The sequence below is a fragment of the Cyclopterus lumpus genome, chromosome 19 (assembly GCF_009769545.1).
Source record: "Cyclopterus lumpus isolate fCycLum1 chromosome 19, fCycLum1.pri, whole genome shotgun sequence".
In the NCBI taxonomy this organism is placed as follows: Eukaryota; Metazoa; Chordata; class Actinopteri; order Perciformes; family Cyclopteridae; genus Cyclopterus; species Cyclopterus lumpus.
The window spans coordinates 7609166-7624779 of NC_046984.1; the positions used below are offsets into that span (position 1 = coordinate 7609166).

General features: G+C 41.6%; 1 protein-coding gene across 1 annotated transcript; it reads right to left on the reverse strand.

The window, feature by feature from the left end:
* Window positions 1-11534: 11534 nt before the first annotated feature.
* Window positions 11535-13672, reverse strand: LOC117748564 (peptide Y). Its single transcript, XM_034558444.1, has 4 exons — window positions 13645-13672; window positions 13209-13396; window positions 11870-11950; window positions 11535-11559 (listed from the first exon to the last, which is right to left on the reverse strand). Exons 2-4 carry the CDS (start codon window positions 13394-13396, stop codon window positions 11535-11537), a joined length of 294 nt encoding a protein of 97 aa, XP_034414335.1. The 5' UTR covers window positions 13645-13672.
* Window positions 13673-15614: the final 1942 nt, after the last annotated feature.

Here is a 15614-nt window from a genome sequence, read left to right on the forward strand (position 1 = left end):
AGCTATGCCTGGCTGAGCGTCTTCTCCTTCACATGAATGAATGGAGACGACAGAGGGTTGTGTGAACAAAGAGAGGATGGGGGAAAGTATGATGCTTTCTCTAGGAGGAGGGAGAAAGGAGGCAGGGCGATTTTCACTCCAGGCTTCCCTGTGGGGGTTAACAGGGGGAAAGAGCAGCAGAAGGCTGGCGGCTTGTAGGAAGGAGGATCGGTCAAGGAGGTGGTGCATGGGGAAAGGACACAGATATGAGTGATAACCCTCTATTACTGAGATCACACACACACACACACACGTACAAACAGACAGCCTTGCAGATACAGTCAGTGAAGGGAAATATTCTATATTGGCAAATATGCATGTGTGCTTTCTGCTTATGAAGAATCCCTTAGCCGACAGGAGTTGAAAATATCTTCTTGTTTAAAATCAAAACTGACCCTTCTCTCACCCTTTTCCCATCATGTGCAAAAATAGCCTTCCTGAAAATGCTGCTTTTGAAATAAATAAAGAAAAGACATAAATTGGTTTGGAGAACCAATTTACTGTGTGTTACTAAAAATGCCAGTCCTCCAGACTCAGCCCTCAGCTGGTGTACAAATCAAAACTGACTGACAGATCATTACAAAAAAGAAACTATCCTCAGAACTGCTTTTCTCTCTCTATCAAACAGCTGACTTGTGCGATGTATTACCACAAGAAGGAATACTATAAAGCTTTGAGTTTAAGATTTGGTCCTCTGTTACCCAATATCCTGAGACTCCTACTTTCCCAGACATCTGGCTGTGGCTTTTCAATCTTTTATGTGTCTGGATCAAGTGCCCTCAGCACTGAGTGAAGAGGAAATGCATAGAAGCATGGACATGTGCCAGTTCAGAGACTAATATGAAAGTTGAAATGTAGCACTGTAACAGCAGCATAATTATATTTCACATCAGTGCCAAACATCTAAAATTTCACTTTGATACAATGCCAACTAAGAAGTCCATTAATGTGATACCAAATTTTACTTAGATTCTAGCTTTGAGAGAATAGTCACATGTATTTTTTGATCAACCAGTTTAGAAGGTCTGGCATCCAGTGCAACCAACACAAGGTGCACTGTTCGGAGCTGTCAGGTGCCAGAATGTCTTTACAGCATTTAGATTGACTTTAAATTGGATCTTTCTTTTCTTTAACTATGACAAATGGAAGACACTCAAAAGGTGACAGCAGATCACTTAACCCTCTGTACTATTTCAGAAAGAAAAGAAAAAGAAAGAAATGTACTTTTGTTTATCCCCGTGGGAAAATTCATTTGACCCATCCTTAGTTAAATAAGGAGCAGTGGGCTGCAGTGAAGCACCCGGGGAGCACCTTGTGGTTACGGGACGACCACTCATCCCCATGAGCTACAGCCGACCTGATCATCATCAGTCATCCATCTATAATAAAATACATTTTTGTGCATGTTCGTGTGTATTTGTACTACTGGCCACTAGTGCAGATTTGACGTGCATGTGTAGAGGGCTGCGAAGGGTACAGCAAATCCTTCGAGGCATGACTGATCTAAGGCTGGAGGTTTAGCGCTCCATTAGCCAGCTCATTAAGTCACATTAGAACTCTGGAGATGAGATACATGTCCCGAGTGCTGGAATAACCACAAACCATTCAACATCTCCTCGCTTGTCTCTCTCTCTCGATATCTTTCTCACTGAAACACACACACACACACACACACACACACACACACACACACACACACACACACACACACACACACACACACACACACACACACACACACACACACACACACACACACACACACACACACACACACACACACACACACACACACACACACACACACACACACACATGCACACACATGCACACACCATAGCAAGACAAAGCCACTTACTGGAGTCAGAGCTGGATGTTGCCACAGGCATTTTAAGAATTGGTTCCTCCCAGTATCGTCCACAGAACTTGTTGGGTCAACTGCAATGAAAGGGAGTGCAATGAGAGAGAGAAGGGAGATGCATTGAAAACACAAATGAAGTATTGATTGTCAACATGAATAAGGCAGAGTTAAGGTTCAAACAAGAGAAGGAGGGTAGAAGCTCTTTATAGAAGGACTATTTCCCACAGACCTAAAATGTTTTGCATATTTGATATATCTTGTTTTTATCGCTGCTTGTCCCATTGTGATGAACTGTGTCGTTGCGTCAAGGCCCGTCAAGTACAACACACAGGAAACTATGGAAGTCTAAATCCAGTCTGTCAGAATCACTGTGGACTTGTGTATGTGCACAGCTTATTCTTAATTTATAAGCTCCCACACACGTCAACTGGTATCTAGCTTTGTTAATAGCTATAAATAGAATAGCCAGTTGCTCTGGTAACATCCAAACAGTCTTAGCCGTCATGTGCATGGAGAGTACTATTAGCAACAGTTGGAAAGACTGAGTGAGCGAATGAGTGAGTGGGCAGGCCAGCTGACATTAGCTCAGTGAGGATCTCCGTTGGTTCTAATTTATCCATTTACCATTCAGAGGCAAGAAAAAAACATTACAGACAGAAGACTGAGAGACTAAGCATCCGTTGTCCTGAGATTAAAAATGGGTTTTATCAGGTGATGTGGAATTCACACAGTAAATAGAAATTAAGAGTTAAGGAGGAGGGAGGGGGAGAGGCAGACAGAGACAGAGAGGGAGAGAGAGAGAGAGAGAGAGACAGTGGGGGAGGGAGCACTCGAACAAGAACAATGGCGAGGAAGAAGAGTGTGGCTGATGAGGGAGAGACAGTGGTATCCAAGGATGCTAATTCCTGGTTGCCATGACAATAGCAATCTATAGTGGAACCAGTGCTGTGGTGGCCAAAACCCAGTAACATCACCACAGGGTCACTGTGTGCGAATGTGTTCACGTGTGAACACAGAAATCACACTTCAGTCTCACTGATCAGATCTAGAGTGATGAAGCATCTTCACACAACGTTCCAGCATTGAAGGAATTACGTGAACTGGTCAATATATATATATATATATATATATATATATATATATATATATATATATATACACACACACACACACATGATTCGCTGTGTCCTGGGTCACCAGTTAAAGATTGTTTTTATAGTAACAGTGAACCATTGGAGAAGGACATAGTAAATTATAATCCCCAATATTGATCCACCAAAATAATGGAAGCCTCGCGATGCATTGGGACTGAAATTCTGGAAGTTATCTGGGACATCTTTATTATTGCTTTTCAGACTTCCATTGAAATAAGAGTAATCAATTTGAAGATCTTTCAAGACTTCATTACTTTAATGAGATCTTAGATTAAACGTGTCGTTCTAAAATCTAACATCATCCATTAATCCTCGCAATAACCATATGTTTTAGTCCTGTTCATGTTCTTTGGTCTATATTTAACTCCCTCTCTTTGCCTTATGTAATAAATCTCTCTACTAAACCGCAGACATGTCATATCACATTTGGAATAGCACGACCTGAACTCAGTGTAACTGACTCAGAGAGAAAAGCGGTCATATTTTGTAAATACCTACAGTATGTGTATCAATTTGACTGTAGGCCATTTTAATATGTTTCTGAGTTTAGTCAAAGTAAGTTTTTTTCCTTCCTTTTTGTTTCATTTTACTCTTTTTTTACTTGATCCAACTGGAAAGATGACAGGACTGGGCAAATTGACATGTGACGTGTATTTGTGCCTGTGTGCGTGTGCGTGTGTGGGTGTGTGCGTGTGTGGGTGTGTGCGTGTGTATGTGTATGTGTACATGCATGGCATTTTTGCAAAACTCGTATCAATGCGGATCAGGTTCTTAATACCACATACTAGTCCCTCAAGCTTATCCGTGGCATCCCGTGTTTGCGCTATGAAATGACAGCTTGTTACAAGTATGCAAAGACCACACGGACACTAAGGAGTCAAAGCCGATTGCAGCGATGACACACTGGAGAGGTGTTAGAAGGGTTGGGTGTGGGCTCTGCCATTCTTCATACTCTCTGCTTCTTTGTTTATATTACTGAGGTAAATAATTGGCCACGGTCTAATGATGGTGCAGTCATCAGCAGTGTTGGCATGTATTGTAGAAAAGCCTGGATGTCTACTAAGAGGTGCAACCTATCATCACTCCATACCATCCATCCATCCATTTTCAATACCGCTTATCCTCATTAGGGTCGCGGGGGCGCTGGAGCCTATCCCAGCTGACATAGGGCGAAGGCAGGGGACACCCTGGACAGGCCGCCAGTCCATCGAGGGCCACTCCATACCAATGATGCCGATTTCCCTGGATCCACAGGTGGTCATTATAATTATGGTTATATTGATGTATGTTTGCTACGCTGCTTCCGCGTCAACGACGTCAGCTGTAACGACTAACGAGATAACCAGTGGGGCACGCTCACATGCACTAACATTCACTAAAAGTGCGCATGGCCAACCCAGCTATCAACAAGTAACCGGTAGGCTCTGATAACAACACACACATCTGACCTCATCTCTGCTCAGGTAGACATCACATTTATGTTTACAAATGGTTGTTTGCTGCTATATTAATGCTTTGAATATCTTACAGGGAACCAAAGACAAGTTGAACAGTGTGTAAATAAGTAATCCTTCAATGAAGTCAAACTGGGTATTTTCACACTGTGAAAGTGAAAGTGGTGGGTCAGTCTTTCGAGAGTAATATCTTGTGTATCCAAAGGGTCTCTGCTCTCTGAGTGATTTACCCACCTGCTATATTGGTCAACTCACACACACACATACACTCACACAAATCATCATCCTCCACAATGCATTGCAGGAAGAGAGAAGCTCAAAAGCACAGCGGCCAAGATATCATATTTGCAGACCTGCTATCATCTCCACACTGTCAATCCATTAAAACAAGACGCCAGCTGGGTGTGTTGTGCGTGTGTGTGTGTGTGTGTGTGTCTGTGTGTGTGTGTGTGTGTGCGTTTGGTTTTCGTGCATGAACAGAGATCTATAATTACATTTCTAAATATTTGTGATGCTTACCCGATAACCCTTTCCAGCCTTAACAACAGACTAAGTTTACATTCCGGCATCACCCAAGTCTTAGATAACGAGTGACGAAGGCTCTGGTGTCTTAATAATATCCCTAACGCTCAAGGGAATAAGTGATGCATTCGATTTATTGAGGAGGGATAAGTACTTATTTGCTTCATATTGCTTTTTGTCTACTAGCCTATAGTCTCACATGAAACCAATGTACTGTTGTACATTATTTGATCAGTGAGGATCATCATTAGTGATTGAGGGAAGCGTCTATTTCTTTCAAGCCGGCATCCGAAGATGCTTCCAGCACATTTGGAGCAATGACACAAGGGGTGGCCCAGGTGTTTGTATGCCAAATGTAAAACACCTTCAGCTCTTCCCAAAGTGAGTCTGCATTAAAGCCTGTAAACATGGTCACACACACACACACAGACACACACACGCACAACGAAACACGTCTTAATCCACACATGCAAGCTGGCGTCAGGCCTAAAAATAAACACTGTGCTCCCACAGGTTCAGCTCTGCTCATTACTTTACAAGGGAAAACCGTTGTATCCAAGACAACCGTGAGCAGTGCTTTGTCTTTTTACACTGCGCTTTGCCATGGCAACAAGGGAAAATGCGTAAAATAATAATAAGATGAAATTGGGTCTATTAATAGGTTTGAGCTTTAGTACAGAGTTGCTCTTTTTCTGGGGAAATGAGTCCATATCAGCATCACTGTTGAAAAAAGAAAGCGTATCATTCACGCAAGGATTGCTCTCCAGCCAAAACGAGCACTTGTTTACCTGTTTTAGCTCCTGTGGCCTGACCGCAGCACGCATTACATGTTTCTACAGCTCTAGAAAGCAATTTCACCAGAACTGAAGAACAACAAACACAGCATGCACAGTGGCTTCTTGGAGGAAAAGAAAACAAATCCCCATATAATAGCAAGGACAAGAGAAATTCTGTTTAAAATATATATTTTAAACTATACAAATTAATTGGATTCTTGAAGTAAATGTCAGAGTTAAATTTAGGCTTAAAAGGGTCAATCTCCCGAACCACAAAAGAACACAGTTCTTCACTGAGCCCTAAAAGTTTTTGATCACTCATAAATGTGCACAGTATGTACAGTATGTAACAATTTAGAAACAATCTGCCTCTGAAACCTTTGTAGCTACCTTAATACAATTTAAGGGATTCTGTTGAATCATTAAAAAATAATTCACTGAAAAGAGAGACCATCCTGTCGGAGATTATACTATTATTACAAACATATTGGTGAATGTCACTTCATTAAAACTACCACAAGAACCTCTGTTAGGTATCTGTAAGAAAATCTATCTCAAAGAAAACGCCAGTATGTTTACACTAAATGCTCTAATAAATTCCTTCTCAAAAGATAATGTCAAAGCAATTGTGTTTAATCTTGCCATCCTGAGCTCATATTAGCAGCCAAGTCACAACACATGCCGCTGCAAATCAAAACAAAGTGTGGAGGTCTTTTGAAGGGGAGGATAAATTCAAGTGCAGTTTAAAGCCATGCGCTGCACGGTTGACCGATTTCAAAACTAAAAAGGTGTTTTAAATTCCCTGTATGCATATTAAAAAAAACACAACGCGCTATTCTTAGCAGTAAGAAAACATCATGGAATGATTCCTGTATGTTTCCAGGGCATAGAATTAGCTTAAATTGTAAATGATTAACTATCAGCTAACAGATTTGGGACTCATTAGCCACCTCAGGCACATGAGCTACTCAGAGACTCACAGTAAGAGTCAAGTTTATTATCTTTTATTTTTCTGTTTCCTACATCACTTAAGAACAACCAATTATATTTTTTGGATTTTTTTTAACAGGTTTCCTTCATCAAATAGTATCACTTGATGCCAGACATCTAATAAACACTGATCAACTTAGTGATGTTGGGTCTTCGTTTTCCCTCCGCTGATACAGTTCGTAATTTGTGTAATTAGAAATAAATGTCATGTAGAGGCTAGAGGATTTAGGTTCAGTGTGAAGAGCCCCCCACGGGGAGCATTTACAATCACCACCCTTCCTGGCTGGATTATACTTTCAAAGCCCCCACTCCCTTTGTCCCTTTTTTCTAAGGAAGCAGCTATGATGAAATCAGCAAACCGAATGTCACCGTTTCAATGTCACTCAAATCTAAAAAAAAATCTGGTTGTCATGTCAAATATTACAAAGCAAATCCCAAGGCAAAAACAAAAAAAGAAGGTTTTATAGCCACATAATTAGTGAGCAGGCTCCAGCTCTGTGGCTGCTCAAGGGTTCAAGTATCGCAATACTTTGACCCCGCTATGAATTACAAAGAGCCGAGAAATAAGTTTGATTTAGATCAGGTGATGTTGCAACTTGATGTGTATGAGATCAGTGATAAAGTTATTCTAGGTCACATGAACATGCATGTTGAAGATGTTTCCTGTAATACACTGTTATGTATACAAATGTAAAGTAATGTGTGGAAGAGCTAGAGAATACACAAAATGGACACAGGCAACTCGTAACTATTGTTTCCCCACTTAACAATAAAACATAAATGTAAATTACGTTAGATTATTATGTTGTAGCCCGTATGAGATCAGATATCTGAATGTCATAAATCAACTCCATGATGCCAGGTGTGCTAAATAGAGCCCTTCTCTTAGGAAGCAATATCAATCTAAATTGGCACTGGTGTTTTTGTGCTAATTCATCAAGTAGATATTTCACTTAATAATTTCAAACTTTGACCTGCTGGTGGCGCTAGAGGAGAAGTCAGGGTATCACTTTAGTCGGGAGGCTTTGTCCTCTGGGGGACATTATTAGTTGTACCAAATTGCATGCAATCATGGCAGTTGTCGACATATTTCCATATGGTGCATCGACCAGACCAACTTCCCGAAAGCCACACGGTTAGCTTGGCAGAAAATATCACATTTGTCCAATAAAAATCCATCTGCACAAACACAACGTGCCAGGCATCACATTAACGCCCAACCCTCTTTATTTAGAGATCTGTGCCGAAGGGAAAGAAGCAGCAGGTGTGAGAGTAAAAAGAGCAGATCTTCCTCATGAATGGCACCATGGTGGTTGGGGAAGTGATGCTGAGGCTATGTGAGCTGCTGCAGATTAATCTCCCTGTGGAATCAAGTGTAGATGGTTCCTATTTGTTAAGTCTTTCTCTCTGCCAGCTACAGGTGATTAGTTGCTAAGGCAGTAAAACTGCGCTATGTCACAGACAGGGACCGCTGAAGGTGTTCTTATAAAATGTATTCACATCAAATAACAAGGATGCCCTCTGACTTCCTCTGTATTAAAGATCTGGGTCACACAGGGATATTCGTTACTTTTATTCTGGACATGTGACCACTCTTAAAGGATATGTATGAATTCAATGTCAAAGATGCATTACTCTGAGGCTCAGGCATGGCATCGTCTGCTCCACTTTAATGTCTTATACAAACTGTGCTCAAATCTTCCTGAAAGAGTTTAGAGTGAAGGACACATCTCAAAGTTTTAAGTCCAACTTTAAGCAGACTTTCTAAATCGGTAAATTAGTGTTCAGGCGATGTTTCTATTGAGGTAGAACCAGACCTGCTGATCTGGTAGGCAATCCTCAAAGCTGTCAAAAGCAGAAATTTATGGAAAACTTCCCACTTTCAAAACAGAAACTGATAAGAAAGCTGAGGTTTCTTTAATCCCAGTCCAAAGCTCTTCGAAATGAGATCCGACTGTGGTTTGAGATGAAAATTCAGCAGTGGGATGTTGTGTTTTTGAGTGATGGAGGTTTTCGGAAACTGTAATAAATGTTGACAATTTCTTTGTGATTATACGTACAATCATTCAAGATCACGGCTTTCGGTAAACATGGTATTACAGTTCACATCTGACAGTCTAGAGGACACCTGACTCAAATAAATCGCTTATTTCCCAAACCGTACAGAGCTGTAATTTGAAAAGGCTGGTACAAAACAACAATACCATTATCTGGACTCTATCAGCGCCTTTGTTTAGAAGAACCACCATCATCCACATGTTTTTGCCTGATGATAAAATATGTAAAGAGTAGATCAATTTGAGGTTTAATGCTTTAACTTAATAAATACATTTGCAAACTGAAGTAATGTCGTTGTAATGTTCCTCCAATCTTGTCTTCCAGGATGCTTCGGGACAACAAACAGCATGAACCTCATATTGCTGCCTGAGTAGCCAAAGATAGATATCTCTATTACCCGACAATAGAATAACTTCTTGCTTGCTTGCACAGGTGATTTGAATGCTTCCTCTGCAGGAATAAAATGTCCTCACTCCTCGCAGAAAAGACAAAAGCATAAAAGTTTGATCAAAATTGATAAGCACCAGTTGAACCTCCTCTTGTTTTAAAGTGAGTGTGATTTAAACAATGTTTATATAAAAGGACAAACATTAACCTTAAGTGGAACTGATGTAAAACCTGCTATATCAACACAAATCAATGTCTCGGATATTTCCTCTTTTTAATGCAAATTGTCAGGGAACACTAACTGATTTTAGCCATGATGTAGGCGAGCTCTAAAAACCTTAATTCTAAGGGGATAATGTAAGCCTAACATTGGTGTCTATGTAAGAAATATGGCACTGGCTTTTTGAGACAAAATGTATGAGTGTGTTCATGAAGAAACCTGGAAAACATTTACCAGTATCTTAGATACAGTGATGTCAGAAGAACTGGGTCATGCTGAAATATTAAATGTAACTTGCAAGGGATGAAACGTAGGTCTTTCCATCATTCATTTATTTGTTTGGAGTTTGTTTGATTCTCATTTTCGCTTCAGTCGCTGTGAGTGTGGAGACTTATGGGGTGGGCTTTTTTTTGTCATGTCTTTTTTTCTTATACTCCATGTTAAATTAATTGTCTATATTGAATATATACATATATATGCAACGGGAGATACGACATACGACAAGGTAAGAAAAAAGGGAATGGAAGGGGTTTGCCACATTCTGCTGTATCGTGTTCAGCAATGGATGATGTCATTGTATTGTTGGAATATAAACATTTTTATAAAAAACGATTCTTCAAGAGAAAGGTGGTAATACGTAATAATATAGTATGAAGACAATGTAGTATCATTTTTCGGATTCAAAATAAATTACAAAAAAAAAAAAAGTCATCATAAATCTAAATCTCTTAATTCGGGACAAAAACAATTAGTATTGGCCAATAGCTGCCTAAACAAATACGCTCATCACCGAAGGAGGAGGGTAGATCTGTGTCCTACTGATGTGTGGATCCGCCCGGATGGCAGACACGCGCTCAAGCATCTGTGCACGTTCCCGTTCCAATGTGCGAGCATGCGCAATGGCACCGAGCAGGTACATAAACGTCCTTCTAGTCTCAACGTTGAAGCTTGTTCTCCGAATTTAGTTTCGGCCAAAGTCAAACGTGACGTTTCTTTTCCGAGTAAGGCTGTCACCGCTGATTGGTTTCACCTGCGGCTGTTGTACAGGTGCAAATATAGCCAGAGACCAATTAAGCTAGCTTAATAGGAACTGCATATGGGTGCTGATGGTGGCAAATGTACGACGCGCGAGCCCACGCTAGAGGAAGCCTACCGTGTAGCTCGAAGTGTTTTTTTTTTTAACGGAGCCAATTACTTAACGTCAAATCTTTCCGCGAGCCCTGACAGGAGGCATAAAATACATGTAACTGCGCGTGCCCAATATGCAACTACCGAGTGGCGAGGGTGGGGAAATGGCATTTATGCTCAACACGAACCTAAAATAAACACATCGTTTCCTCGGTTTTAAAACGGCTACCAAAAATAGGGGGTGGGTGGGGTTGAAGCTCACCTGCCCGGTCACCTTTTATCCGGAGGTCTGCTCTGCCGGTCCACTCGTAGTTGTTGCTGAAGCACGGCAGGTCTTGTTTAATCTATGCAGTCACTTTCACACAATAAACTGCTGTCTTTTAACGAGACCTTATACCTAAAACGTCTCCGGCTGCTCCGTTAACACTGATCCTCTTTCCCCACGCGAGTCTGGGAAGGATTCACGGGAACACAATGCGTCTAACGGCGTGGGCAGCCGGTGTGAAGTTGAAGCCTGTCCGCTGCACGTCGATGTGAACCCAAGAGCAGCGAAAAGAGCCACTAAGTTGAACATGTACGTTGTCTGGTGACGCAGGGACATCTAGTGGCACGAACAGGAACTACAGGTGGCTTCATTCAAACAAGAATAATAGAATACCAAAGCATTTCTGTGTTTATTTAATTTTTTTTTTATTCCCTTAAATTCTTTATTGTAAAGTGATGATTTTGATACAAATTATTTACATTTTTTTGGGGCCAAAGAAGAAATAGATATACTTAGAGAAGAAGACAAACAAAGAGAGATATATAGATTTGCATGCACATTAAATAATTAAGTATGGAGAGTCACAAAGTCCAGTGTAGGTTGAGGAGCTCATTGTTTTCTGATTGTTGGTTAAATGAAGGGACGGGTAGAATGTGGTTAAGGGTTGACGTTGGGCTCATTTACCACTGATCGCTATAGTCCGTGCTGTGAGGAAGGAGAAATAGCAGGAAAATTAATTGAAATTCACACTTGCTGCATCCTAATATGTGGCAGACACCACCTCAATTGTTGAACTATACAATAGTCACATTATGACGATGACCAGTGAGCAGCACAAACAGCAATGTAATCCTTCTGTAGTGGGGCTCACAGTAATAAAACAATGTGATATATATATCAGACCTATATTGGCAGTGTGGCTGTGCTTTCTATAGAATGTGTTGTTACACTGGTCTCAGCAGCCTTAAAGAGCCCACTATGATTAAACGTATAATACTCATCGTGATTCTCTCACCGTGGTTCAGCGTCTTGGCTCGAATCCGCCCCAAACAGCATCCACGCCACCGCCTGCTCGGGGGACGACCTCTTTCCATACCTGGAGACAAATTAAACACCTGCATGTAGTGACTGCAAACACATGTTATTTGGAGCTTGAGACCCTTCTCTGCTTTCCACTAGCAGTCCTCTCAGTCAGCATTTCACTAGGTGCTCTGGCAGCGTGACCCCATCAGCTTTTGCTATGAATTTCAACCACTCTGCATCTTTTTTTCAATAACCATTGAGCTGAGAACGAGTTACTGCAGCAGAGTTTTTTATTTATGTGTGTATCTGCATTGCCTTCTCTACTCAATCTCTATGGTCCAAACACAAATCAGCAATTATCTGAAAGAAAAGGAGAATTTTCAAGTTCACAGCACAGCGAGGCAAACACAACAAGCTCCCCCGAATGTTTTCTTCTGAACTCTCTTTACTAAAATCAATGCCTGGCCATTGGAGAGTAAACCTGGCTTTGTGAGAGGCATGAGGCTTTACACTGCGAGTCCTGAGTGAAATGACAGATCCAGCCTCTTTATTACTTTGCTCAACTTCCAGCACAGGGAAATTGCACACACAATATTTTCTCCATCTAGAGCAACTCATTTCTTGATATTAAACTTAATTTTTTTTCAAGAAATGCCACACAGCAGGGATATTGTATTTCATAACCCAGTTAGCTGATCAACACTATAATCGGTTACATAATATGTGTCACATTTTTTATATGACTGATCAAATTTTCTGCCATGTGCAGTCTTGATTGTCACCTATAAGTCCTGTATGGTCCAGCGTGTCGATTACAAGATTTGAGGTCACTACAGAGCCGTTACAGGCTCCTATCAGGTCTAAACTTGAGAACCACCAGACTCCTCTCCTCTGCCTCATTATATCTCATAACAAGCACGGCAATGCATCGCATTATGAGCATAACAACCCAAGAGCCTTGCTCGACTTGACGGGCTGCACTCTTGAAAAGTCTTGGTTTATAGGGTGTAAAACCGGCCTCATATGAGTGAGGTCATGCCTCAATGTAAAGGCGTGACCCCCCCATATACCTTTGCCAACTTGTCTTTGAGCCAGAGACTTAATCCCTCTCACCGAGGGAGGTGAAGGACGTCTGATCCAACCCGAGGACGAGAAGATACCAAACCACTGGAAGCTTTCCAGCATTTTGTTAGCCCTTCTCTCTCAGTTTTACTCACAAGCCTAAAATAAACTAGGATGGATGTGCTCTCTAGGAATCTGTTGTTTTCTAGAAATCCCTGCACTGCCTGGTTGAATACAAACAACAATACAAGAACAAGGAGATGACTCACCTCTGCCTGGTGATGAGGTTGACATAATGCCTGACAGCCGCGTGGTATTTGGCCCAGTCCTCCGATGAGGCGTTGCTCCCCGGGCTCTCCGGTTGGGGAGGGTAGGCGTCCGCGAAGCTGCTCAAACACACCAGCAGGCAGGCGACGAGCGCTGCAAGCGTCATCCATGATCTCAGCATGTTGGCCATCTGAGGAGAAGCACCAGCACCGTGGTAGTGTTGAACTTGTGTTGAAGCCCAAATATACTTTAAAAAAAAATTATTTCATGTTTCTGTTCCATTTTTTCAAATTAAAACCGTAACACACAAAATGCCTTTGAAGTATTCAAAATATGATATGGAAATACATGCATTGAATCGTAAATTAAAACTCAAAAATATGTCTAGGATGTGGTTAGAAATTCAAGATGCATGAAAGTCTCAAAGGAGTAGCTCACCCTTGTGACAGTTGTCTCCTGATGTGGTCTCCCCGGTGTTGCCCCTGACTTGTCGTCTCCTCTCAGTTCACAGGATTATATATAGTGCGGGATGTACCTGATGCGCACTGAGGAACAGTTAACCACACCCCTCTCTCTGGTAGCTGTGTCTACAGTGGACATCTCTGCACAATGATATTCAAAATAGTTTTGATTACGGTTCAATTTGATTTGAATATTTTACTTTTAGCTGAATTCTGAAGTTTATTTTGACCTGTCCAAGATGTACCCTGCCTTCACCCAATGTGAGCTGGGATAGCCCCCCCCCCCCCCCCCCCCCCCCCACACACACACACACACACACACACACACACACACACACACTGTGACCCTGAATTGGACAAGTGGTTATTATCTTTTCATCCAGATCTCTTTTTGTTTTTCACATTTGTGGCCTCGTTAATTGGTTTGTTAATCATTTCACAATTTCATCCTCTCACAGAAGATGTTTTTTGCAGCACATCATCCATGCACGATGCATGATTATGAAATAAACAGACAAACGGAAACCTGCTGAGATTGTTTTTGCATGCGGCCCCTTCAGCACCATGAACAGCACTAGGAGCCCGTCTGTTGCATTGAAATAGCCCAGTGACTCTGTTCTATGAGTTTAAATCATGGACTACAACCCAGTAAGCATCATGCCGACGTTTGGAAGTCAAATCTTATGTTTTACATTTCTTATTCATGTTTTCTGCCAAATTTGACGTAACAAACCTGCAGGTGAAGAGCAACTTCCAGCTATCACAGTCAGCAGATACGTCTCCGTCCATCACTTCTTCAAGATGTTTTCTCATCATTTCGTTATGCCAAGAATATTTAAAAAAGGTCTAAGTTGAGAAGACAATATTAGCTTGATATTTGCTACTTAAAAAATAAGACATGAACTTCAAAATGTTACGTCGTCCTACATGTACACAACGTGCAGCTCTATATTTCACTGGAGTGAGTTAAGGTTGGTAACAGGGTCTCAATAAGTAAGTATGTTGGGCTATTCTCCAAAGATATTAGGTGCACTTTATTGTTTAGTATTCAGTGGTATATGGTATTTTCACATGACAGTGATGCCACCATGAATAATAGGCCAATTCATCTTTTTTTCCCAATTAATTAGGGTGAATTTCTTGCAGTATACACGGGCCGTTGTAATCCATCGTCACATTGCTTTATTGACTCCGGTCTATTCTGTGCATCCAGTAGTTAATGAACAAACACATCCATCTCCGGTAGATACAGGCTATGGGATGGAAAATGCCTGTTCGTGCGGGACCCCGAAATTACACTCCAAAGAATAGACAGTACTTCTTGTAGATGTCAATTTGTGAGTGTTAATGCATTAATATGAAATGCTTCTGATCCAATAATGATGTAGCCTAGCGTGTCTAATCATTAGCCCCCTCCCCTTTGGCCCTCTATGCACTCATCATCCATGCCTGCATTATTCACATGGTGATGAAGCCATTAATATGGTGTGGAAGTGGAGGTCATAGGCGACAGCATCCACACATCAATAATGCTAGTGTGTTACACACACTCACACGGACAAAGTGTCAGCATATTATAGTTGAGCTTAATGATTCATCGAGGTGATGCGGGATCAAATATCCATTGTATTAATGATGCCTTTTTAAAATTCCCATCACCACAGACTGCTAGAGTGGCTGTGGCCTGATAATGCTCCAGCGCCATGAGGCGGTGTGCACACAAATACCTTTCAGGTCTCAAGTGCTGAGGCCGAGTCGCGTGTAATAGGTCACATTTATGACCATCGCGGCGGCTCCTGTTTATCTTGGATCTTCACGGTCTGCTGTTCGGCCCACGGAGCCGTCCCATGTCCAACAGATCCGGTGTTGGATGTCTTTGCGATGTGCACACGGTGAGGGGTTCCGGGCCCCTGTCCTTTATGTTTGCACACGCTTTAGAGATGCGCT

Coding starts and splice junctions, on each gene's coding strand:
- LOC117748564 (XM_034558444.1), bottom strand. CDS start 13,396: ATGGCCAACATGCTGAGATCATGGATGACGCTTGCAGCGCTCGTCGCC. Junction 11,951..13,208: donor AACCTCATCACCAGGCAGAG/GTGAGTCATCTC, acceptor ATTTGTCTCCAG/GTATGGAAAGAGGTCGTCCC. Junction 11,560..11,869: donor AGCCAAGACGCTGAACCACG/GTGAGAGAATCA, acceptor CCTTCCTCACAG/CACGGACTATAGCGATCAGT.